Here is a 25,813-nt window from a genome sequence, read left to right on the forward strand (position 1 = left end):
AAGTGGAACTGGTAGGATGGTAAAGCCGCTTTGAAAAGTTGTTTGGCTATGTTTTAAAAAATTAAACATACACTCACTATAAGACCCAGCAATTGCACTAGTAATAATCTGCCCCTCAGCAATACAAACATATTCCCACATCAAAGGTTTGTTTAAATGTAGCAAATCTTCACAGCAGCTTTACTGACAGTAGCTAAGAACTGGAAATAACCTGCGGATACATCAGCTAATGACGGGATAAACAGACTGTGGTATATCTATGTAACTGTGGTATATCTATGTAACTGTGGTATATCTATGTAACTGTGGTATATCTATGTAACAGAATACAACTCCAACATAAAAAGGAATGTAGCACCTGCTAGAACATGACCAAGTTGCAAAAAGATTACACTAAGGGAAAGATGCCAGAGGCAAAGGACTTCATACTGTGTGATTCCATTTATATGAAATGTCCAAGAGAAAGACAAATTGACAGAGACAGAAAGCAGATGAAGGGTTGTCTGGGTTGGGACGTCAGTAGAGATGGACTGCAGACAGAGCTGTGTGAATTTTGGAGAGTGATGTTAAGGTCCTAAAATGGAATTACATCGATAGTGGTACAATTCTATACATTTACTGGAAATCACTTCATTGTACTTTTATAATGAGTGAATTTCCATGGCACTTAAGCCATGTTTCGATAAAGCTGTTACAAAACAACATACAAATTTGACAATAAGGGATAAAAAAGAAATGAGGCTTCATTTCAAGAAGCATAATTAAGATAAAGTTCCATGACAGGAAAAAATAAGGTTTTCCTTAATCTAGCCATCCATCTTTTATTCGTATCTTTAATAATTTCATGTGGACGGACCAGCAGATGGTGTAGTGGTTACGTTGCTGGACACCCATGTAGTTGAGCATGGTTCAAGTCCCAGACTCAATGGCTTAAAACTCACTCCGGGCACGTGTGCTTGCGTACCTAAGATCCCAAGAGGAGAATGGAGAAGGAACTGAAGCATGGCCATCCTCCCTCGGGGGTGATATCTTGCTTTCTGTCTCTCTGTCTCTGCCTCCAGCAAGTGTACACTATAGCAAAAATCTCTCTCTAAAAAAATAAATAGTTACATGTGGGGCCAGATGGTAGGATAGCACTTAAACATTGTGTTCTGGGGGCCAGCAGGTAGCATGGCAATTAAGACACTGAACTCCAACAAGTCCCAGACCTGATGGCTTGCTTTCTCACTTTCCTTCTCTTTCTCTCTCTGGTCACATTTAAAATAAATAATTAAATTAATAATTAAAAAAAAATAAATGAATAAAAAACTATACTCTGCAAGGTAATCCCACATGGAAAGTTCCCAGTTCAAGTCCAGCAACCTCCCTGAGTTCGCCCAGTGCACACTTGCCCACGATCCATGTAGGCAAAGGCTGAATGACGGCATCAGGACCCCGCTGCAGATGCTGCCTCTTCTCTGTCTCCCTCTCTCTCTCTCTCTCTCTTGAGCATGTGCACGCTCATGTGCACACATTCATGGAAGAAAACACTAATAACTATAAAAATAAAAATTACACATGGAAGATAAGAGCATTGTGCAGTGATGGAAGCCCAGGCCTCACAGGATCCTAAGCTTTCTGAATTACATCATGTGACCCCTGTGACTGTTCAACAAATAACAGTAAGTTTACAAATTCTAAAAATAGACAATATTGGCCTTGTATTGGGCTCATGTGAGGAAAAAAAAAATAGAGAAATAAGAGAAGCTGAGAAGCAATTGAAATACTTAAATTGCTTGAGTAATAAACTCTGTTACATATAATGACTATGACCCAGAAACACTTTGTCTCAAGCAGCAAAGGCCGACCTAGTAATTGATTTAATAGCTGTCTTCAGAGATACGAAGGGTGTTACAGGGAAACTATTTACCTAGTTCTTGTCTCTCTGCATTGAGAGTCAAACAAAACAAAATGATTTAATAATCGGCGGGTTAAATTTAGATGAAACATAAATAACACTGCCAGTTACTGCTATCAAATACTGGAATACATTTAATTAGGATATTTGTGCAAACCGTTTCCTTGGTGATCATTACGAATAGACAAGACAGGGCCCGCCCTGTAGCAGAGTGGTTAAACACTGCAGAGGAAGCCAGATTCCACATGGTCAACCGGGGTTCTAGTCCTGACCCTAGAAGCTTGCAAAACCTGTTTGGAGGTACAGGTGATATGGTAGTTAAAGCACTGGACTCCCACATGGCCAGCCATGGTTCAAGTCCCAGAACTGGTGGCTTGCTTTCTCACTTTTCCTTTCTCTCTCTCTGGTCAAGTTAAAAATTAATAATAATACATAAAATAAATAACTCTAAAAAAAGAAAAACACTTTTGGTATACATAGGATCTAGACAGGATGGAGAACTGGAAGACACAGGACTGTGGCATGACAGAACTCCAATGAGGGGACCTTTCTTCCTCTCTTTCTCTTTCCTGTATATGCACCTTCTGGCATAATAAATAAACATAAATAAATAAATCATTTTTAAACCTATTTTTAAAATATAGGCAAGACAGACAGCTTTGGTCTACATGTATTACTGCCTGGGAGGTGAGAATGAGACTGGGGTGACCTGACCTGAGCAGTTCTGGGGAGAGGGACACAGCTGCCCTGCCCTTCACACGCCTCACCTCGATGTCCCGATTGAGTTGCTTCACGATGGCCGTTATGTTTCTGATGTGCTCCTCCAAGAACAGCCTGGCCAAGCGGTCGCCTCCCCCTTTGTTTTGCATTTTCTGCAAACTGTTGACGATGTCGTCCTTGATCCGGAAGGCGTGCTCCACCAGGGCGGCGGTGGTCTTCTCATGGCAGAGGATCCTGTCTTCCAGCTGCTCCACAAGGCTTACGGACGAGTAGGGAGCCATAGTCAGGGACTGGCTGTGTCGGGGCATGGTCCTAACTCGCCTGCAGGAGGGGGCCGTGTTACGAGGGCTGTTAACCGGGGGAAAATCATTTGTAAAACGAAATAAATAACCGGTAAAGCTACATTCAAGACTCGCCGGAGAAGGAAATACAAATGATCTATCCCTCCAAGCTACATGGGATGCAAGGCAGGATTTGCACCCAACAGACTGTGCTCCACGAGCCAGGCGAGATCTTTACGTAGTCGTGCCCACAGGCTCCAGTGTGATGGCAGCAGGCTCAAGGCCTCCCAGGGCAAGAGGCTGGTAGGACTGGACAGGCCACGATGCCTCCCCAGCATAAACTGTTGTCACCGTCAAGTTGACTAACGGGGTCTCCTCACATTCTGTCCCCCTCCTCTCCTGCCATCCCAAGCAGCATTACAACCCCAAACGCCTATAGAGGCCAGGCAGGGGACACAAGGGCATGGCGTGGGTCAAGCACTCCACGTACAAAGCAATAGGGAGTGGTGGGGACTTTGAGAACCGGAAAGGGCACCCCCCACCCAAAGGAAATCACAATCGTGTTCCATTCCTGAGTGACTATCCGGGGAATGCTGGTCCATTTTTGAAGAAGATCTAGGAAATACAGACTTTGGAAGGAAAATGACCTGATTTTAAACTGTTGCTAATTCATTTTTAAAGTATGGCCTGGCCACAGTAGCAAGGGCTGGATGCTGCTGCTTGGCAGGCTGAGGCCACCAGAGAGGCCTGGGTTTGATTCCTGGCCCATCCTGAAAAGCTGGGTGCAGTGGCACATGCATAGAGCCCCAGCTACTTGGGAGACCGAGGCAGGAGAGTGAGATGTCTAAAACCAAAACAAAAACAAAAACAAAAGCAAAAGCCCACCACACACACAGCATTGAAGCTCATGCAAGCCAAGCAAGGTACTTCCACGACCCAATTTTGGCCTACAGACACCTAGTTTGCAACTTCGGGTTTAAAGAGGTTAGCAGGGGTGTTAGCCTCAGGCCTCTGGAGCTACATTTCACTGTTGACAGGAAGTCCGACCCTACTGCACAGCTGCTGTGAAATCACCATTGAGCCAACGGGCTCACTGAGGGGTTCGCAGCACCCTACCAGCTGCAAGTTAGGAGGGAGGACGCAATAGTTCTCTTGCCCTTGAACAAAACCATTCTGGATAATGAAACAGCCCAAGACTTAATTTATAACGACCATCACACCCCCTAGCAACCCTCATGGGATTGGTGGAAAGAAAAAGTATACCTTAGATGCATATTTTCCATATATTATACCTTTCCTCGGTGACAAGAGAAGGAAATACAGCGCTCCGTTGGGCCATTTTCATGTTAATAATTCACATCTGTTGAAAAAAAAATGAACACTAAATTATTTAACAGTTTATATCTAGAACACAAATGACCTCAGAAGCTTATTATTAAGTTACTAAGTGGATCGTAAATTTCGCTAATACGTAGATAGGTTCTATTATTAACTATCTTCTATCTCGTATATGAAGTAAACAGCAAATCTTTCCAAATTAAGAGTAAAGAACCAAGCAAAATCAAAATGCTTCCAAAATGAATACTGCTTAGCTTGGCTAGACAACAGTGACTGTGGAGAGAAGTTCCCCAGAGCGTTCTCATTCTAAATCTGTATCTCTTAAGAAACCAATTTTACAGAAGCAAGTTAGTTTCTTCTTTTTTTTTTTTTAATTGCCAGAAAACACAAACATTCCCTACAGAGAGAGACAGACAGCACCCCCAAACTAGGATAGGTCACACTACAAACCTCTCTCTTCCATCCTGTGAAGATCCCTTGAAGTATGTGTGGAGTGTTTTCCAGACAGCTGGGGTTGGGACTCGAACCACAGCTGGTGTGAGATCTCAGGTGTTTAACCACTATGCTATAAAGCTGGCCCCAAGCTCGTTTCAATCTTGTCTTTCTCTGCTCAAATTTGCACGAAACTACCTTAGTAAATTTTATTTCAGTACATTTAGTAAATTCCATGGGACATTAAGAGCACTTGTTTCTCCATTAACCTTATATACAATAATGTTTGATCAGTGTGATTTGATTTTGGGAGACCCTATCTATCCACTACAAGAATAAAACATATATTCCTCAGTAAAGCTTTAAAACTTTATCATAGGAAAGAATCATTCATATTACACCTTGCACATCAGGAACATTTGAGAATCATCACTCATTAGAAATCTGAATAAAATGGAAGGTTTGAAAATCTTTCATTACTTAGGTTTCTCAATACTGTCGTTAATTACCTTAAAACAATGAATGCCTAGTAACCGTGATCCGATTCAGTAATTAGTTCCCCTTTAAGTGCTGAATTCTGAGAGCACTTCTGATTGAAACCATTGTTTTGGCATCATCCCTCTAGTGTTTTATTTTTAGAGTTTCAAAATGTGAACATTTCACTTTCCTAGACAAAGAATTTTGAATTTAAACAAATTACATTTAGGAAAAAAAGTAATTCATGCCAAACAAGCTATCATGCCCAAGGAGATCTTAAGTGTCAACGGTAACAATTTCTGTCATTTAGACTAAATAAAACTAAACCAGAGTGGAAATTGCTATTATTTAGAATCACAGAATCTTCAGAATTTTAAAATCGTGAGATACTTCAGTTAAGCCGCAGAATGGCCTCAGTAAAGAAACATTTCTTTGGTATATATTAGGCCGCCAACCAACCTAAATTGGTGGGGCAAAAATCCCCTTCATCAAGAAGACATCCTGGCCAGCACTGTGACGCAGGCAATGTTTCTGCAGTGCTGGGGCCACAAGGAAGACTGTGGTTCCAATCCCGGGTCACCCTGAAACATGACTGGGCACAGATATGAGTGCACCCATGACCCTGGCTAGCTGCAACTAGGAAGAGAGAGGTGACTTTAGTGCGATGAGACCCTTCTGGGGGTGCCTGTTTATCTCTGTCTCTCTATCTCACAGAAGAAACAAATTTATTTTGAAAATATAGAAAAAAAAAAAAAAGGGAGGTCAGCAGGTAGCGTGGAGGTTAAGATGCTGGATTCCACAAGGCCAACTGCACTGTTCAGGTCCCAGACCTAGTGGCTTAAAAACCATGCCAGGCACATGTGCTTGTGTGCTCAAAGTCCCAGGAGGAGACTAGAAGAGAAGGAATTGATGAGACAAGCAGTTAGCGTAATGGCTATGTCGCTGGACTCCCACATAGTTGACTGCGGTTCGCGTCCCAGACACGGTGGCTTAAAACTCACGCCAGGCGTATGTGCGTGCATGCCCAAGATCCCAAGAGGAGAATGGAAGAGAAGGGATTGTGCCATCCCCCCTGGGGGGTGATTTCTCGCTGTCTCTCTGTCTCTCTCTGTCTGTCTAGCGAGCGCACACGCCCTTATAGCTAAAAATCTCTTAAAAAAAAAAAAGAAAGAAAGAAAGAAAAAAAAAGAAATCAAAAAAAGAGAGAGAAGGGACTGATTGTGGTGTGGCCTCTGGGGGAGCAGGGTGTGTGATTTCTCACTCTTTCTCTCTGTGAAGCGCACACACCCTGGAGCAAACTAAAAACAAAAGAACGAGGAAGACGTCTACCCTAACCATAAAATAATACGATAAACTGTTAACCAGATGGAGCCAGCTGGTGGCGTGGTGGTTAAGGGCGCTGGACTCCCACATGGCCGACGGTGCAGTTTGAGTTCTGGACCCAGTGGCTTGAAAAACAAGCCAGGCACATATGCATGCATGCCCCAAATCCTGAGGGGAGTGGAGAAGGAATGGCTGCACGGCCCTTCTCTCCTGGGGAGTGATTTCTCACTTTTCCTGTCTTTGTCTCTCTCTAGCCAGTGCGTGCACTCCACAGCAATAAAATAAAAACAAATCAAAAAACAATGGGTAACCCCATGGACAAAAACGCACAGAGAGGACAAGAAGAGAAGGGTTGTTTCTGGGCAGCAGCTAGATTAGAAAAGAACTGACGAGAATGAGTAGGCTTCCCAGAGTGGAGAACAGAGAGCTCCCCGACTTTTCTACAACACCTCAGCCTCTACTCCCTTTCCTCTCCACACTCTGGGCCTCACCCACTCTCCCGCCTCGTATGGGCTCTCCTTACCACCGTCACCTGCTCCAGACATTCTGCTGCCACCCCACCCACCAGCGCCCTGGACTGTGACATGCATCTGCGGCCACCACGCCCACATCACGCCTTGGTCACATGCTCTAGCAGAACGCCCTCCCCATCCCTGCCTGCCTTGCGCACCCTTTGAGGCCACACCAGTCCCTCAGTTTTGGACGGTGGCTCCTTCTTCAGATCTGCATCTGTGTTTCTTATACTATTTTTTAAAAAGAACTATTTTATTTAACTTTATCTGAGAGTGAAGGGAGAATTCCGAATTCCTTTCTCTAACGGGTGTCTCACCCACCTGGATGAGCTTCAGCCCAACCATAGACTTTCTGAAATATCGGTCCATCCACCCACGAGCGTCAGAGAGGGTGTCTCAGCAACAAACCTTCCCGTGGGCTATCCATGCTCTGTGACAGGAGTGTCCCATGGCGTGAGTTCACAACATACCTTATTCAGAACCAGGGCCCCTTCCTGAATGCACTGAGGAGCTGCCCCTCTGTTGGACCCTCTGTTAGTATCGCGGTGTGTTGCCAAAACGTGGAACTATTGGGTTGTTGGAAAAGTCGCAATGTATTTTTTCTATATTTTTCTATGCAAAAATGCGTCGCGACTTTTCCGACAACTCAGTGTACTGCAGACGTAAGGCCTTAATGCTGAATATGTCACTGGATTAAATAACTTCTCACGCGTCCTTTCCAGATCTTCCCGTCGTTGATTCTGCCTTACCTGCCTGAGGTGACCGACTCCTGTGCACTTCTAAATCTCCTCTCACAGGGCCAGTGGGCCTACCACCTGGGTCTGGGTGGCATGCTATCTGGATTTGGCCATAATTCACTGTTAAATACTCTCCACTTGCTAAGTTTAAAAAATTGGGGGCAGTGAGAAGAAGGGACAGGTAGGTATAGCAAAGAGAGAAGAAGTGAAAAAAATAAAGACAAATAAAATTGTAATGCCAAAAATGGGCACTATTCTGGGCCCAGCAGGTGGCATGGTGGTTAGGGTGGTGGACTCCCACGTGGTCGACCATAGTTCAAGTCTCAGACCTGCAACTTGCTTTCTCACTTTCTCTGTCTCTTTGTCTTTCTCTGGTGAGCATGCCTGCTCTGTAGCAAATTTAAAAATAATAATAACAATGATAAATAAAATAAATTTTAAAAAATATATATAAATATTTTTAAATGGGCACTATTCAATAGAAACTGGGAATTCAAGAATAAAGGGAAATGCTATTCTCTAAATTAAAATAATTATTTGTGATTATGAGATTACAAGGATTCTGTGAAGAAGAAAGAAGCAAAAGCTGTGTATACATATTAATATTTTAATGGCAAAAGGAAATATTAATACCAACCAATTATTGTATTTTTATAAGTAATGTGACACTGAAGAGAAAAACCTACAGTCTCATTTCAACGTAAAATGAAACATACATTTAATAAACTAAAATGACAATTTTGGGACCAGTAGTTAGCGTAATGGCTATGTCGCTGGACTCCCATGTAGTTGACCACGGTTAACATCCCAGGCCCAGTGGCTTAAAACTCACACCGGGCGCGTGTGCGTGCGTGCCCAAGATCCCGAGAGGAGAAGGGAGGAGTAGGGATTGTGGCATGGCCATTCCCCGTGGGGGGTGATTTCTCGCTTTCTGTCTTTCTGTCTCTATCTGTCTGGCGAGCGCACACGCCCTATGGCAAAAACCTCTCCAAAAAAAAAGAAAAAGTAAAATGACAATTTTACTGAAAACACTGAACGCCAATCATATAAAAGCTTAATTTTTTATTTTACTATTAAAATATGTGCTGATATATTATACCAAGTGTCAGAATTTTTTTTTAAAAAAAAGCATTTATGAATAAAGTGCTTATAATTTGATGGTATGAAAAAAAAAAAAAGCCTATTTCCTTCTAGTTAAAAATAGAGAGAAGGGATAGAGGGCGGAGAAGTTTCCAGCGTGTGTCTGGAAAGACAGCTGGGAGTCCTTCTCCAGCTCCCTCCAACCCCAGCTCTGGCCTGGGGACTTTCTCCTAGGGGCAAGTGAGGAGGGCCGGAAGTTGTGGCATGAGGGCGGTGGGAGACAAGAGGGTGCAGGAGGAGCAGAAGTCAGAAGAGGAGAGGAGTTGCAGACACAGGCCCACATCCTGGTGCCAGACCAGGGACTGCAGCCAGCCAGGGGTGGGACCCAGGCTGCCTAGGCAAGGACAAGACTCCACTCCTCCTCCCTCCTCCTGCCTCTCCGGCTTTCTCCCAGCTCCTCTCCCTGCCTCTTCTGTCAGTTTTATTCTTTTCCTCCCATGAATGACCCTCCATTCATTTTCCTTTGTCCTTTCTCCTCCTCCTCTTTATTTCTTATTTATGTGCACTCATCCAGGACGCGCAGAGGAGAGAGGAAAATGCCCCCTGTGGGTGGTTAGCCACAATCCCCTTTCCTCCATCTCACCATGCTGTCAGGACCCTGGGCATGCACGTGTCCCCTGGGCCCGGCGCGCCCCTCAGTCAGCCATCGGGCACGCAAACTGCGTGATCAGCCATGAGGGATCTGGCCCCACTAACCACCCTTCCTCTTCTTCCAAGTTCCCATTTTCACGGTCCATTTCCTTCCCCCACTGTCTCTCTTCTCTCCTTCTCTCATGCTCCCCTCTCACAACTACACTCTAACCTGTTTTTCTATCATAGAAAACGTGGTGTGAGATCAGAAGGGCTCTTACTGGCACCCTGGCTACCCCACTGGTCAGTTACTGTCTGATCTCGGCACACTGCCCTTCGTTTGTCAGCTGGGGGGGTCACGTAACTAATAGCCACTCACACTGACCAAGCGCCTACCCTGGTCAGGCACTGCGGAAGCAGAGCTGTGCTTCTGATTCACCCTCGCGATCGCTTGTGAAGGGATTGCACGTATTCTCGCCACTTGACCAGCAGAAACTGAGACTTGGAAATGGTCAGTCGCTGGCCCAGGGTCATGCAGCCAGGAAGGAGCAGAGCCAGGGTTTGAATGTGGGGCCTTGGCCTCTTGGTCACCAGCATGACCCACAGGAGAAGAGTTTGGGGATCTACAGGGTACAGAGCACTGTCTGCTCTTAGGACACTGAACAAGTTTCCAAAAATCACTAATAGCCCTTTATGTGCATCTGATAGAAAATCCACCTGCTTTTCAAAATAGAACTTTACATAGGCCCAGCCCACAATAGAGTAAGCAAGCAGACATTGCTACTTGAGAGGCCCGAGTTCAACTCCCAGCCCTAAAAACCAGGTGTGCTAGCGCATACCTGAAATTGTAGCTAGTCAGGAGTCTGAGGCCAGAATGTCAAGACATAGTGAGACCCTTCTTTCTTTTTTAAAAAAAGAATTATTTATTTAATTAATTTATTCATTCATTTATTTTAATTTGACTACAGAGAGAGAGAGAAAGTGAGAAATTAAGCTACCAGGTTCAGGACTTGAACTGTTGTCGGCCATGTGGGAGTGCCCAGTGCCTTGACCACCATGCCACATGCTGGTCCCTGAGATCCTTCTTTAAAAAGAAATATTGTGAGGGGCCAGCAGGTGATGTGGTTGCTGGATTCCCACATGGCCAACCATAGTTCGAGTCTCAGACCTGGTGACTTGCTTTCTCACTTTCTCTCTCTCCCTCTCTTTCCAATAAAACTAGAAAATAATAATAAAGTTAATTAATTCTTTTAAAATTTAAATATTAATAAATAAATTAAAGTAAATAAATCATTAAAAAAATGGTGATGGGACCAGCAGATGGTGAAGTGGTTACATCATTACACTCCCACATGGCTGACTGCAGTTTAAGTCCTGGACTTAGTGGCTTGAAAATCGTGCCGGGTGTTTATGCGTGTGTGCCCAAGATCCTGGGAGGAGGAGGGAGGGGAAGGGATTGCAGCCTGGCCACCCCCCCTGGAGGGTCATGTCTCACTTTCTCTCTCACTGTCTCTGTTTCTCTCTCTCACCAGTGAGCACATGCACCCTAAGGCAAAAACTTCTAACAACACCACCACCAACAACAACAAAATTTGTGACATTAAAGGTCCCAGCAAACATTATTAATTTTTTTATCTAGAGATACTATATTGTCTACAGTCTGGGGTTATTGGGAAAATAATTACATATCTCTTATAACCCTTTCATATGGCCAAAGCTGTCCCTTCTGGGGTCAATTGTGTCAGCTGAACTGAAGCAATGCTACATTACTAAGCCTTTGTTTTAAGCTTAGATATAAATAGGATGATTTGCAACACATATTTTGTTTGAAGAAATTCAGAACATTTTAATTAACACCTTTTCTTAAATTGAAAAATACATTTTGTGATTAATAAAGTAGCATAATATTATTGAATTTCAGGTTCTACACAAAGGTATAAAGGATAAAATGAAAATCATCATTCACAAATTGTTACACTGATTGACATTTCTTTAATAATTACTTAACTTCATTTTAGTCATCATTATTATTGTGTTTTGAATTTGACAGAGAGAGACAGAGAGAAAGAAAAAATGAGAATGCAAGCCACCAGGTTCAGGACTTGAACCACAGTTGGGAGTCCAACCATGTGGGAGTCCAGTGCCTTAACCATCATGCTACCTGCTGGCTCCTTGATTGACATATCTAAAACTCCCTCTCTCTAGAATATACAAACTTTTCCTCTTTTAAAAAACATGAAATATTGGGACCAGCAGGTGGTTAAGGTGCTGGACTCCCACATGGTTGATCGCAGTTCAAGTCCTGGACCCAGCGGCTTGAAAATCATGGCAGGCATGTGTGCATGCATGCCCTAAGACCCAGGAGAATGGAAGAGAAAGGACTGTGGCATGGCCATCCTCCTTGGGGGTGATTTCTCACTTTCCCTCTCTCTCTGTCTCTCTCCAGTGAGTACACATGCATTATGACAAAAAACTAAAAAAAAAAGAAAAGAAAAAAAGAAAGAAAAGCATACAGTGTGTGTGCCCTACATTTCTTAAATGGCACCGTATCACGCACGTCACTATATTAATACATAAGAAAGGGCCAACCTCGTAGCACAGCGGTTGAGCACTGTAACCTGGAGGCTGGCTCCAACATCCAACAGCAGCTAAGATCCCAGCTCTGGTGATTGAAAAACATACCAGGTGTGTGCCCCAAATCCAGATACAATGGAGAACTGGAGGGAAAAAGGACTGCGGCATTACCATGCCCCTTTGGGAGTTCTTTCTTTCTCTCTCTCTCTTTAATGAACACACAATATGCATATATTTTATGTGTATATATATTTATTGATTGATCAATTGATATAACAGGTCCCAGCAATCAGTATCTATTTTTAAGTATCAAAAATATAGATACATATGTATTATATATAATATGCATATTATATATAAATATATATGTTATATATATATATAAAGATACATAAAGGAATTTTTTTTAGAGATTTTTGCTTTAGGGCGCATGCGCTCGCCAGACAGACAGAGAGAGACAGAGAGACAGAAAGTGAGAAATCATCCCCCAGGGGGCATGGCCACGCCACAATCCCTTCTCCTCCATTCTCCTCTTGGGATCTTGGGCACGCACGCACACGCGCCCGGCGTGAGTTTTAAGCCACCGGGTCCGGGACACGAACCGCAGTCGACTACGTGGGAGTCCAGTAACAGAGCCATTACGCTAACTGCTGGTCCCATAAAAGGATTTTAAAATGTTCATGGAAAACTGTAATTAAAGTTCATATTTACTTTGGTGCAAAAAAAATTGAAATCCATGCATAGTTTTTTCATAATACACATTTTTAAAGGTTTTTTAAAAATAATTATTTTATCTTATTTATGTACATTTGACCAAAGAGGAACAGAGTGAGAGAAAGTAAGAGAGACGGAAAGTGAGAAAGCAAACTACCAGGTCCAGGATTTGAACTGTGGTTGGCCATGTGAGATTCCAGCATCCTTAACCACCATGCCACCTGCTGTCTCCATGTAATACACATTTCCATGAGCCTTTTGAAGATCTTCATCCATCACCATTTTTAATGCCTGTATAATATTTTACTGAATGAATATACCATAATAGTTAGCCAGTTAATGATGGACATTTACACCGAAATGTCATTTTGTTTTTTTAAAAAATTTTTTAAATTTTAATTTCATTTGTTATTATCTTTTTTAAAAATTTGACCAGTGAGAGACAGAGAAAGTGAGAAAGGGAAAGGGAGAAATCAAGCCGCTAGGTACGGAATTCGAACCATGGGTTGGCCATGTGGAAATCCAGCCCCTTTAACTACCACGCCACCTGTCGGCCCCTGAAATGCTGTTTATAATCCCAATCAACTTTTGATATCTTCTTTCCTTTTCCTTTGTTATATAAAAGGGTGTAATCAGTGTAGAAAAATCAAGGGAACAGACTGTAAGCTACATTGAACATTCAAGTAGCCTCTGACAGCAAAGTTAAGCAGCAAGAGGATGAAACCAGTTGATTTATAAAAACAACCCAAGATCCTGCTGACAGTCACTATTGACACAGGGCATACAACCCCCACCACACTGGCTCAATGTCAGTCTTCGGCTCTGAGAACAGAGCGCTCTGTGAGAAGCTGTCCCATGCACAGGTAAACCCCCAGCACCTGGCACATAGTAGGTGATCAGGAAATGTTCGCTAGAGGAATGGATCTCAAGGACAGATGGCTGAGCTGACGTCATTTCATCACGTTGAGTTTAGTCAATAGAATTAAATTCTGACTAGAAAATGAATATGCACCAGACGGGGGAGGATACACGCAGCATGTCTAGTAAAAGCAAAGTTTAAAGAGATAAAATGTATCAATGTTTCCAAAAAACCTAAGAATCTGGGATGACGGGAAGAGCTCTATTACAGAAGGGGACACTGGGCTCTCGCAGTCTAATGACATTAGCTGCTAAAATAATCCTGTTCACACCTATTGCCTTCAGTCACCTTTTAGCGTCCCTTACAGTGAAAGGGGAGCGTGCAGGAGCCGGCAAACACAAGCCCCACCTATCTGCAAGCTACTTCTCTCACTGAATTCATACACTGGATGAAAGGGGCCAGGTGGTGGCACAGTGGTGATGCAGCTGGACTCAAGGAAGGGACCTGGGTTTGTGTCCTGGGACCTCCCTGGGCACGCTGAATACTGTGATCAAGGCTGACTTGTGGCATAGGGGCCCAGATGGGGGCACCTGTCTCTCCCACCCAATCTCTCATGGAAAAAACAAATAGATAAAGAATAAAAAGGAATTACATCTCTGATAGGGACCTAACTCAGGTAGGTCAGGGCCCCAATGTCCTGTCATCTGACTGCCCTAATGCAACCTAAGTCCCCAAGCTGAACCGTGAGGACTGAAACACGGTATCTGCTGTGGTGACAGACTCGTCCAGTGGCCCCTGTCCCTGTCTTTTTGTGTTCACACTTGCGGGAGCCCCTCCTCCCAAGAGTGGGTGGGACCTGTCCTTTGGTCCTAACTCACCAAATTGGGTGCTTCTCACAGCACCGCAAGGACAGCCTTCGCTGCCCCCAGCCATACTCGGCGGGTAGCTGTAGACAGCCAGGATGCTGACACCACACCTCACGGGGTACAGTTCTGTCTACCGGGATTCATTCTATGATAAAAGTTTTAAGTCATTTCATAGATTTCTAAATGGCTCTCTTGCTTAGGAAAAGTCACAAGAATATTGCAGGAAAAAAAAAAAAAAAAAAGAACTTTAACAAGTTTTTTCCTAACACTGGCTCTGTTCCGGCCAATGGCAGCAAGTTATAAAACAAAGCTAATTTGCCACAAGAGAGAGAATCACAAAGATACCATTTCATCTCATCAGATCAGCAAAAACCACATCTGAAAAGATGATGTATTGACAAGAATGTGAAGCAACAGGAACACTAGATGGGAACGGGAATTGGTACCACCACTTTGGGAAGCAGTGTGCCATATCTACCAAGGCTGAAGGGCGCAGACCCCACGACTCAGTAATTCTACTGCTAAGAAATACTCAAACTCCTTCCAAATGTGTTCACAGCAGACATGTGCAGGAATCCTTCGCAGTATTCACATTGATCCTTAGGCAAATGGCTGAACAAACTGTGGTGTATTCATTCAATGACAGAACACAGTACTGAGAACAAATGAATTAGAATTACAGGCCCCAATGTGAATGAATCTCATAAATATATTATGTGACAAAGTGAGTTGAAGAAGGATATGGACACTAGGATGCCATTTTTTTAGAGGATTTTGCTATAGGGCACATGAACGTGAGAGAAAGACAGAGAGAGGGAGACAGAGAGACAGAAAGCGAGAAATCACCCCCTAGGGGGATGGCCACACCACAATCCCTTCTCCTCCATTCTCCTCTTGGGATCTTGGGCACGCATGCACACACGCCTGGAGTGACTTTAAGCCACCGAGTCCGGGACTTGAACCACGATCACTTACATGGGAGTCCAGCGACGTAGCCATTACGCCATCTGCTGATCCCCCAGGATGCCATTTTTATACAGTTGTTTTTTCGTTTTTCCTAGTTTGGCTATAGCGTGTGTGCTCTTGCCAGAGAAAGAGAGAGAGAGGGAAAGTGAGAAATCACCCTCCCCCCGAGAAGTAATGGCCACTCCACAATCCCTTCTCCTCCATCATCCTCTTGGGATTTTTTACATGCACACACATGCGCCGGGCATATTTTTCAAGCCGCCAGTTCCAGGACTTGAACCATGAAGTTGGCCATGTGGGATCCAGTAGCCCCAAACTCCACATGACCTGCTGGCTTTAGAGGTTTTCAATATACCAAACAATATGTCAAAATCTGTAACTTCTAAAGATGAGTATGGAAACAACAAACACCAAATGAGCATCCTGTTTATCTGTAAGTACGAGATAGAGGGGGTCAGACAGGGGAATGTAGGGGGCTTTGACTAAACGTGTCATGTTTTATCTCTTTTTTAAAAAAATATTTTATTAAATTTTATTTACTTATTTATTTATTTTAATCTGCCCCCGAGAGGGACAGAGAGAGAGAGAGAAAGAGAGAGAGAGTGAGAAAGCAAGCCGCTATATCTAGGATGCAAACCGCGGTCGGTCATGTAGGAATCCAGTGTCCTTAATCACCATGCCACCTGCCGGCCCACAACGTTTTATCTCTTAAACTTAATCTGTCATTATATTATTCAAAAAGAAAGGAAATTATCTCTTCCTGTCCCCACTTTAAAAAAAAGACTGAGAGCAGGAAGGAGTCCAAACTGTCAGCACGCACAGAATCCTGCCCTTTGCACTCGTGCCCCATGATCTGAAATTCCACGGCAACAGGAACTAACCTCCATCAGATCTCTACCTTAAAGCATTTTATCCACACTTAGCACGGGACCCTAACTAGACATTAACGGGTCTACAACTGGCCGTTGGTTCCATTCCAACAATTAGAGTTGGTCACACCATGGCACAGTCATCTAAAAGAGCATCAACAGCGATTCAAAAATCATGGTCATAAAGACTGTATATAGAGATTATTGACGTGTTAGCCACAGTATTAAGGTTTACAAAGTAAAGCAACAGGGATGCCTGGCACTATGCAGAACCATATTCAGGGCCTGGAAGCCAGCTGGCGCTGCGGTTCCACAATGCTGGTGATGCAAACATTTTAACTTCCGAGTTTAAAAGGCCCTGCAAAGTTCCCACTTCACCCTTACCCTGCTCCTGCACTGCTTCCTCCCCATCGTGGAAGCCTGCCTGACCTCGGTCCAGCGAGATGGATGAGGCAGGAGACCCAAGGGCCAGGGCCAGGCCACACTGCCCTGCTGTGTACACAAGCCACCAGTTACCTGCCTTTCCCCCCTCTCCTGACTCTCACCCAGGCCCCTCTCTCCGTGTATGGAGGCATCCGCAGACTTGAGGCTGCTTCCATGGGGCTTCCCCCTCCTTCCCATCCTTTGCCAGCCTCACACACGCTCCTCTCAAGCCAAACTGCTGGAATTCCCTCTTCGGTGTGGATAGTTGGTATCAGGCTGTATCATACATTTTTGCCATAAGGAGGAAGAAGAGGGCAGTAAGGTCAGGCAGCCTCATTTCCAAAGCTAATGAGTCTAGACTGGCAAGGCCAAAGGAAGGAACATTGCTGACCATAGCGGGAGCTTGCCACAAATGAACCGCAGGGCTCCAGCCAGGGAAATGCCTTCAAATTCTTCTCACAAAAAAATGAAAATTGCACAAATACGCACACTCTGTCTCCATAATAGGCAGCTCACTCTTCCCCACCCCAGCCATAGTTTTGGGGAGCAAGCGAGCCATCCTTGGGAGAACAGGCTGCACTAGCATGATCAGGGATGTAGATGGTGTTACGGATGGCAGGCCGAGATGGGGAAGTGGAGATGGGTTAGCAAGCCACACAGTCAGAAGGTCCTCACCCCAGAACGCCCATCCATGGACACAGCAGCCCCATGGCAGATGAAGGTCGCCTAAGATCCCTCCGCATGTTTTTGATCATACATCACTCCAGCAATCCAAAATCCTTCAGCTCTCATGGAGAGAGTAGGGCAGGGATTCCAGCACAAGAAGTATCATGATAGTAATCTTTTTCTTTTCTCTAAATAATTATTTTTATTTAACTTTATTCATTGTTATTATTATTTTTTTAACTTGAGAGGTACAGAGAGAGAAAGAGAGGGGAAGCGAGAAAGCAAACCACCAGGTCTGGGACTCAAACCGTGGTTGGCATGTGGGAGTCCAGTGCCCTCAACCACCACGCCACCTGCCAGCCCCATGATAGTAATCATAAAATAGTGGGGGCCAGTGGGTGGCATAGGGGATAAGGTACTAGAATCTCACATGGCCTGCCGTGGTGTGAGTCCTGGACAGGTGGCTTGAAAATCATGCGGGGCACATATGTGTGCATGCCAAAATCCCAGGAGGAGACCGGAGGGAAGGGAGTGCAGCACGGTCATACCCCCTGGGGGGTGATTTTAACTTTTCCTCTCAGTGTCTTTCTCTGTCTCTCTCCAGTGTGTGCACATGCTCTATAGCAAAAAAAAAAAAAAAAAAGGTGGGAGAAATGAATCAAAATGCAAATAGAGGCATCAGGTACATTTTTATGCTGTTTCTCCTTATTTTAAAAATACTTTAAGAGGCCGGCAGGTGGCATGGTGGTTAGGGGTGCTGGACCCCCACATGGTTGACCGCAGTTCAAGTCCTAGGCCTGCTGGCTTGCTCTCTCACTTTCCCTCTCTCTTTCTCTGTCTCCATCTCTCTCTGATCAAACTGGAAAATAATAATAATAATAAATAAAGTTAAATAAAATAATTTTTTTAAAAAAATAAGTGTGCTATTTTCACAATGTCAAAATTGTGCTATATTTGTCTTATTTATTGAGAGAGAAACAAACAGCCTGGACAGGGTCTCACCGCAATCCTCTTCCCAGTGCCTGGTGTGTTCAAGTCCACCAAGGACCTGAACCTGGGACTGCCACGTGGCTCCAGTATTGAGTAGTGGCATCCTACCATCTGGGCCACCTCAATTAGTCCATGACAAAAACAGTTTGCTCTTAATTGCCAGAGGGAGTGTGTACTTGTCAGAGAGAGAAGAAAGTGAGAACAAAATCATCCCTCGGTGGGGTGTGTCATGCCACAATCCCTTCCTCATTTCTCTATCCTATCAGGACTTTGGGCACACATGTATATGACCACAGAGTGTTTTTATTTTTTTTTTAATTTTTAATTTATTTATCTATTTATTTTTTGGAGAGGTTTTGCCATAGGGCACATGCACTCACCAGAAAGACAGAGAGAGACAAAAAGTGAGAAATCACCCCCCAGAGGAGATGGCCATGCTGTAGTCCCTTCTCCTCCATTCTCCTCTCAGGATCTTGGGCATGCACACACACGCACCTGGCATGAGTTTAAGCCACCAGGTCCGGGACTCGAACCCACAGTCAACTACGTGGGAGTCCAGCAACATAACCATTACACCATCTGTTGGTCCCCCATACCCCAGAGTGTTTTTAAGTCACTAAGGCCATGACTCAAACCATGGTCACCTCCTTCAACTAGTAGGCTATGCGATTGGCCCTATGTCAAAATTTAAACAAATATTTTTTGAATGAACTAATGAACAACAGCCAAAAAATATAGAAACAGCTTGTTTACAGCTATCAGAACCAAGAAACAAGCCTGATTCTGGGTTTGAAAGTCTGTGTAGCTTGGTTAAAACAAGATTACTATCATTGTTTTTTCTTTTGTTTTGTTTTCTTTTTTTTGTTTGTTTTTTTGTTTGTTTGTTTGTTTGTTTTGTGAGGGGAGAGATTTTTGTCATAGAGCACATGCAGTCACCAGAGACAAAGAGACAGAAAGCAAGAAATCACCTCCCAAGGGGGGGTGGTCATGACACAATCCTTTCTCCTTCATTCTCCTCTTGGGGTTTTTGGGATGTATGCACACGTGCCTGGTGTGAACTTTAAGCTGCCAGGTCTGAGACTTGAACCACAGTTGACTACATGGGAGTCCAGTGATGAAACCATTACACCATCTGCTGGTTCCAAGGTTTCTGTCACTTTTACCCTCATCTCCTTCTCTGGTTACATGGGGCCCAGGCCCAGTGCGCTCATCAAAACTGTGATGGAAGACCAGATTGCCTGCACACAGGGCATCAGACACACAGCACAGGCCCAGTGGCTCCCAGGGGCCACCAGCGCAGTCTCCAGGGACAGTGTGCCGCCCTTCATTGTGTCCGAGGACAGCTATTTCCAATGCCCTTTGTGAAATGCCTTGATGCTCCCCGGCAAAGCCTGTTGATGCTCCCCGGCAAAGCCTGTGTGCTATTTCCCTCCACCCTATCACATTCACAAAGGGAATCCTGCCATAGGGAGAAAGGTGAGGGAGAACTGTGTTTCTGACCCACACAGACGAACTTAGTGGTGCAGCAGTAAATGCGATGCTCTGCGAGGCTGACCTACGTGAAAAGGTTCTTGGTTCATGTCTTGGGACCTCCCTGAATATGCTGGACATGTGAGTAGCCATGAACTGGGTTGGCAGAAACTAGGGGAATGGATCATGTTGTTAAAGCCTTATTAGGGATGCAAGCTCTCTGTCTCTCTCACTCATGAAATACATAAGCATAAAAAAATAATAAACTTTACACCGGCAAATGGTGTAATAGTTGCATTGCTGGATTCCCACATGGCTGAAAGCAGTTCAAATCCCAGACCCAGAGACTTGAAACTCACGCCGGGTGTGTATGCGTGCCCAAAACCTCGAGAGGCGAATGGAGGAGAGGGGATTGCAGCATGGCCATCCCCCCTTGGGGGTGATTTCTCACTTTCTGTCTCCCTGTCTCTCCAGCAAGTACATGCATCCTATAGCCAAAGTCTCTCTTAAGAAAAAACAAAAAAACAAAAAACAAAAAAAAACAAACACTGATGGTGGCCTTCCAGCCAGTGCAGTAATTACTACATAACTAAAGGGAATCCAGTGCATCTGGCATATATAGGTGGCCTCTGCCAGGTCCAGGCTGATTGACAAGTGGACCCCTAGGACCCAAGAAAATGGTCTTGCCTATTGCTTTAATCCATTCTGCACAGCTTAGAATAATATTAACATTCTTAGGCAAACCCTTGCAAAAACAGATTGGTTCTTGTTCTCATTTATTAATAACAGCTATTTTGAAATGCTATTTAAATCTCCTATTGTTATTGGAACTTTTCATGGATTATGTCTTCTCAGCTGAGTGGCTTTGGGCAGCAGGGACCACATTCTACATGAATCTGTAACCCCCGGGAAGCCTAGCACAGAACCTCTTCACAGGCACTCCAGAATATTTGCGTGTTTGCCTTTTTTTTCTCATTTGGAAAGGCCCATCGTTTTCATTATTGAGTTGCTCTGCCCAAATGGCGTATCGATGGCAGACTCAAGGTGGCCTCCAGCTGTGAGCGTGGCAGACTGCATGTACCGGGTCACCCCGCAGCAGCCGGCTGGCACTTGGCGTGCCCGCACCCACACCAAGGAAGTGTCTTAATATCACGTTTTGTTCTGATCGAAAGCTCTCTGTGGCAACTTTTCTTTCTAGCATTAGAGAAGAAACATCCCCAAATGTTAAGAAGGGAATATGCCAAATGCAACAGATAGAACAGAGAAAATATTATTAAAGGGCAGCGTAAACTCTTTACCTACTAAACTCTACCTGCACTCCCAGACGTAGAGGAGCGAAGACACGACTCTGGACTCAGGCAGACGGCATGCGAGTGGTGACAGAGTGCTACCCCGTGTGAAACTCTGGCTGCAAAGCTAAAGATCTGGGCTCGGAAGAATGAGCCAGCGGCCACCCCGGGCCTTTTCCTCATCTACAGCTAGGGAGCTGGGCTCAGTGCTCAACACGGGAGTCTAAGGGGAACTCTTATTTTGAATAAGGACTTGAGTTGGGCACATTAATTTTGTGACTATTTTAGAGAGAGCAGGGGAGGGCTGTAGAGCTCTTCCAGGGATAATTAAAAAAGGAGAAAAAAAATAAAAGAAATCTGAAATAAACAGAAAACAAGCTGAAGGCCCCAGGGGTTTCTGAATAACATCTTCCCGGTTAAACAATTTTAAGAATTCCATAATGCGAGAGCAACCCCCGCACATTCTCTCCCACGTAAACATGCTTTTTATTGAAGCCACACTCAGCTCCCGCAGCAGACACTCCTTCAGTTCTGTAGCGACTTCACGGAGAGAGGATGTCATCTCCACAAAAGCCTTCTCAAGGCGGGGAGGCTGCCCCGCCTCTGCAAGTGCAGGTTCACCTTGAGGAAGGACCCCTGCAGCTCCCGAGAGCCCCAGCAACTCACCACCCTCCCCTCTGGTTCCTGACCCCATACCCCAGCCCGGCTTCAGCAGAGACTGACAATGCCAGTCCTGGGATGCTTGTCGGCCAGCACTTAATTCTCCCAGTGTACCAGAGACAATCACGTTCGGATAAACGACTTCATTATCAGGGAAACTACATTTTAAAAATACCAGGAACCACTGAGCCACAGAAAAGAACCAACAACAGACCACCTAGTAGGAAGTGTAATCGAGTTTTCTCTTTTCTTCCAAAATCATCTGATTTTTCTATTAAAAACTCATAGAACCTGAACCACAGTAAGGCCTGCAGCAGTGCACACTGCAGACGCTGCCAATTGCCAGGAGAAGCCACACAGGAGGCCTAGGCCCCATGCCAAGCCCACCCTAAAGTGTCAAGCATGGTAGCACATGCCTACAGTCCCTGCTACTCGGGAAACTGAGGCAGGAAGACCACAACACAGTCTAAAAGACACACCTCCAATAAGTAAAAAAAAATAAGACCAAAGTTATAGGGAGGAAGAAGAAAATAGAAAAGTTATTAGGAAAAAGAAATAGACTGAGTGAAATAAGGGGGAAAGGGGAAACAGGGCATGGAAGGGGCCTGTAGGTGGCATGGTAGTTAAGGCATTGGACTCCCACATGGCCAACCACAGTTTGAGTCCCAGACCGGGTGACTTGCTTTCTCACTTTCCCTCTCTTTCTCTGGTCAAATTAAGAAATAATGGAGATAGGAGCCAGCAGCTGGTGTGGTAGTTGAGACACTGGATTCCCACATGGCTGACCCCAGTTCAAGTCCTGGACCTGGCGGTTTGCTTTCTCACTTTCTCTTTCTCTCTGTCTCTCTCTGGTCAAATTAAAAAATAATAAGGGAACCAGCAGTTAGCGTAATGGCTATGTCGCTGGACTCCCACGTAGTCAACCGCGGTTCGTGTCCCAGACCCGGTGGCTTAGAACTCACGCCGGGCGTGTGTGCGTGCGTGCCCAAGATCCCGAGAGGAGAATGGAGGAGAAGGGATTGCGGCGTGACCATCCCCCCGGGGGGGTGATTTCTCGCTTTCTGTCTCTATGCCTCTCTCTGTCTGTCTGGCAAGCGCACGCGCCCTACAGTGAAAATCTCTCAAAAAAAAAAAAAAAAAAAAAAAGAAAAGAAAAAAAATAATAACAAATAAAATTGAATAAATAAATGATTTTTTAAAAAAAGAATGGCAATGAACAAAATTAAATAGACAATTCTTTAAACAAAGTAATAAAACAGGACATAGAGGGCAGAGAAGAGGGAGAAGAGAGGGGTCCAACAGCCAGGGCCATAAGAGGCACTCTGGGTGCTAAAGAGAGGAAGTTAGCCCAAGATACCACTCAGCACATTCAGCTGCTCAGTGTGAGTGTGAGGAACTAGATGGGCCAGTTTCACTTTTCCTTTCTTCTTTTTTATTTTTTTAAATTTTGCTATAGGGCACATTCCCTACAGCACTCAAGAGAGACAAAGAGAAAGAGGGAGGGGCAAAAGTGAGAAATCAACGCCCAGGGGGATGGCCATGCCACAATCTCTTCTCCTCCATTCTCCTGTTGGGATTTTGGGCATGCACGCGCGCGCACACACACACACACACACACCCGCGTGTGCACGCGCGCGCAAGCCCGGTGTGTTTTTGAGCCAACAAGTCTATAACTGAACTGTGCAATGAACCACATGGGATCCAGTACTTAACCTCCCCACCACCTGCTTGTAGATGAGCCATTTGAAGTATGCTATTTTAGGTTTCTCTTCTCTTTCATTTTTTAGTCAAATGTTTTTCGTGGGCCAGCAGATGGCATGAAGGTTAAGGTAGCTGGATTCCACGTGGCCAACTGCATGGTTCAAGTCCCAACCCAGCAGCTTGAAAAACACACAGGGAGCATGTACGTGCATGTCCAAAATTCTGAGTGAGAAGGGACTGCAGCCTAAGCACCCCCGCAGGGGTGCTTTCTCACCTTCCTTCTCTCTCTGTCTTCAGTGAGCACACACACCTGATAACAATTACACATATATATCATGGCTTTTAAAAAAAAAAATATATATATATATATATGTTTTTCTTTGCCCTCATATATTCATAAAGTTAAGATGTCATTAAGAAAAAGAATCATTTATCCCACTTACAACATGGAAATAATTCTCGAATTATCCTCCGCTTTTCTTAAAGATCCTATTTCGAACCGACGCCCACCCACCTCCTGGTCAGGCCTGGGTCTCATATCCACTATCTCGTGCCAGATGCTCGCAGGCAGCTCTGTGGCCATCCTGTGCACTTGCTTAATGACTTCGATATCTCAGTCCAGTCGACACACGCTCATTGAGCCTCTCCAGTATTTGAACGAGACACAGCCCCCGCACTGGGGGAGCTTCAGTGCAACTGGGAAATCACACTAATAAGTCACCGCACCAGAGACAGGCTGGGAAGTCCCACAGGAAAGGTAGCGGCTGGGGAGAAGACAGATCGGCTTGAACTGGGTCATCAGGAAGAGCCTGTGAGGCCTGGCCATGGAGACAGATACTCAGAGGGGTTGGCTAAGGGAACGCGGGGCAGCCTGAGTAAGGGACAGAGGACAAAAGCAGAGAAAATGCCGACTAGTGAAAACGGCGAGACACATGGGTTTCTGTTGGCAAGCAAGGGAAAATGAGGCTGGAACCATGACCGGAGCCAGTGTGCAGAAATAGGAGACAGGGGCCAGCAGGTAACACAGTGGTTAAGGTGCTGGACTCCCATGTGGCCGACCACAGTTCCAGTCCCAGACCTGGCAGCTTGAAACTCACACTTGGCATGTGTGTGTGCATGCCCAAAATCCCAGGAGGAGAATGGAGGAGAAGGGATTGTGGCGTGGCCATCCTCTCTGAAGGGGGGTGATTTCTCACTCTCTCTCTGCCTCTCTCTGTCTCTCCAATGAACGCACACAGCCTAGAGCAAAAATCTCTTAAAAAAAAAAAAAAAAGAATAGAAAGAAATAGGAGACAGGAGGAACGGACCATGCAGGAGCACCTCAACACATGGAGCCACCTGCCTGTGGAAGTGTGAGGAAGAGAAGTGCCTCCAAATGTCTCCAAGTGTCCAGCGCTGGCGACAGAGTGGGACGGCAGCCTAAAACCATGGGGAACTGCATGGAGGAGGCCACAGCAGCACTACCCAGAGATACATCCACCAGGCCAAAGTTCAAGGGCATCCTACAAAACAACCGACCTGCAGCCTTCAAAGGTATCAATCAAGGTCATGAAAGAGAATATGTGGGACCTGTCCCAGGTTACAGGAAAGGAAAGAGGCATGCCAGCCAATACAACACAAGATCCTGGACTGGATCCTGGACAAGAAAAGACTTTTTTTTAAAAAAGATCTCTTTTTCCTCTTTTGTTCTAAAGGACATTATTAGTGAGACAGGAGTAAGACCTCTGGTTAGGTAGGCAGGGTTGGGGGCCACAGAACGGAGAATACAAAACAAGATGGAGTCACTATAGTCAAGACTTTAATAAAAATCCTTTGCTGCTCTCACTAGGAATCAATTATTCACCCTACTTGCTTATACAGAAAGCCACTTGCAGCCTGCTTGAGATGACAACTGAAGCTAGCATTTTTCATACTATTACTACATTCCAAACCAAGAGTGTAATCTCTCTTTGTCTAGAGAGCAGGGGAGGAAGGACCTTGAGCAATATAGTCTTCTTTTATATGTTATGACTACTTACTGACTAGGCTAGAAATAGACCAATTAGCTGTAGTCCTGGGAACACTGTCCAATCAAGGACGACTAGCCTAAAACCCCCTGGCTGCCCAAAACACCTGCACTGGTGTCTCTTAAAGGACTGGGAAGTGGTTTTCATGTGGGAGGACATATTCATAAATAAGTGACTCATTCCAAAGGAGTTTGAACAAAAGAGTCCATTGTGAAAATAAAGCCAAGGCATGGTTAATCTGGAACTTAAACTCTTGTGCCAATAAAGGGAGGTACTCCAATAAAGACTGCTGACAAAAAAAGAAAAAAAAAATATATATATATATAAAATAAA

At 44.8% G+C, this 25,813-nt stretch overlaps 1 protein-coding gene across 4 annotated transcripts in view; it reads right to left on the bottom strand.

Annotated features, from left to right (window-relative positions):
- The window catches only part of FAM81A (family with sequence similarity 81 member A), a 101,747-nt gene that overhangs the window by 56,722 nt on the left and 19,212 nt on the right, over positions 1 to 25,813 (bottom strand). The window contains exons 2-3 of one of the 4 annotated variants that reach the window (XM_014593387.2): positions 4,191 to 4,258; positions 2,665 to 2,965 (exon numbers count right to left, since the gene is read on the bottom strand). In XM_014593387.2, the coding sequence (XP_014448873.1) occupies positions 2,665 to 2,965; positions 4,191 to 4,243 (354 nt within the window). In that variant the 5' untranslated portion in view covers positions 4,244 to 4,258. Of the gene's footprint in view, positions 1 to 2,664; positions 2,966 to 4,161; positions 4,259 to 25,813 lie in introns of all 4 variants that reach the window. The other 3 variants (XM_006141769.3, XM_014593391.2, XM_006141771.3) reach the window with 3 other exon arrangements.

Source organism: Tupaia chinensis, unplaced genomic scaffold (assembly GCF_000334495.1).
Source record: "Tupaia chinensis unplaced genomic scaffold, TupChi_1.0 Scaffold000063_1, whole genome shotgun sequence".
NCBI lineage: Eukaryota > Metazoa > Chordata > Mammalia > Scandentia > Tupaiidae > Tupaia > Tupaia belangeri.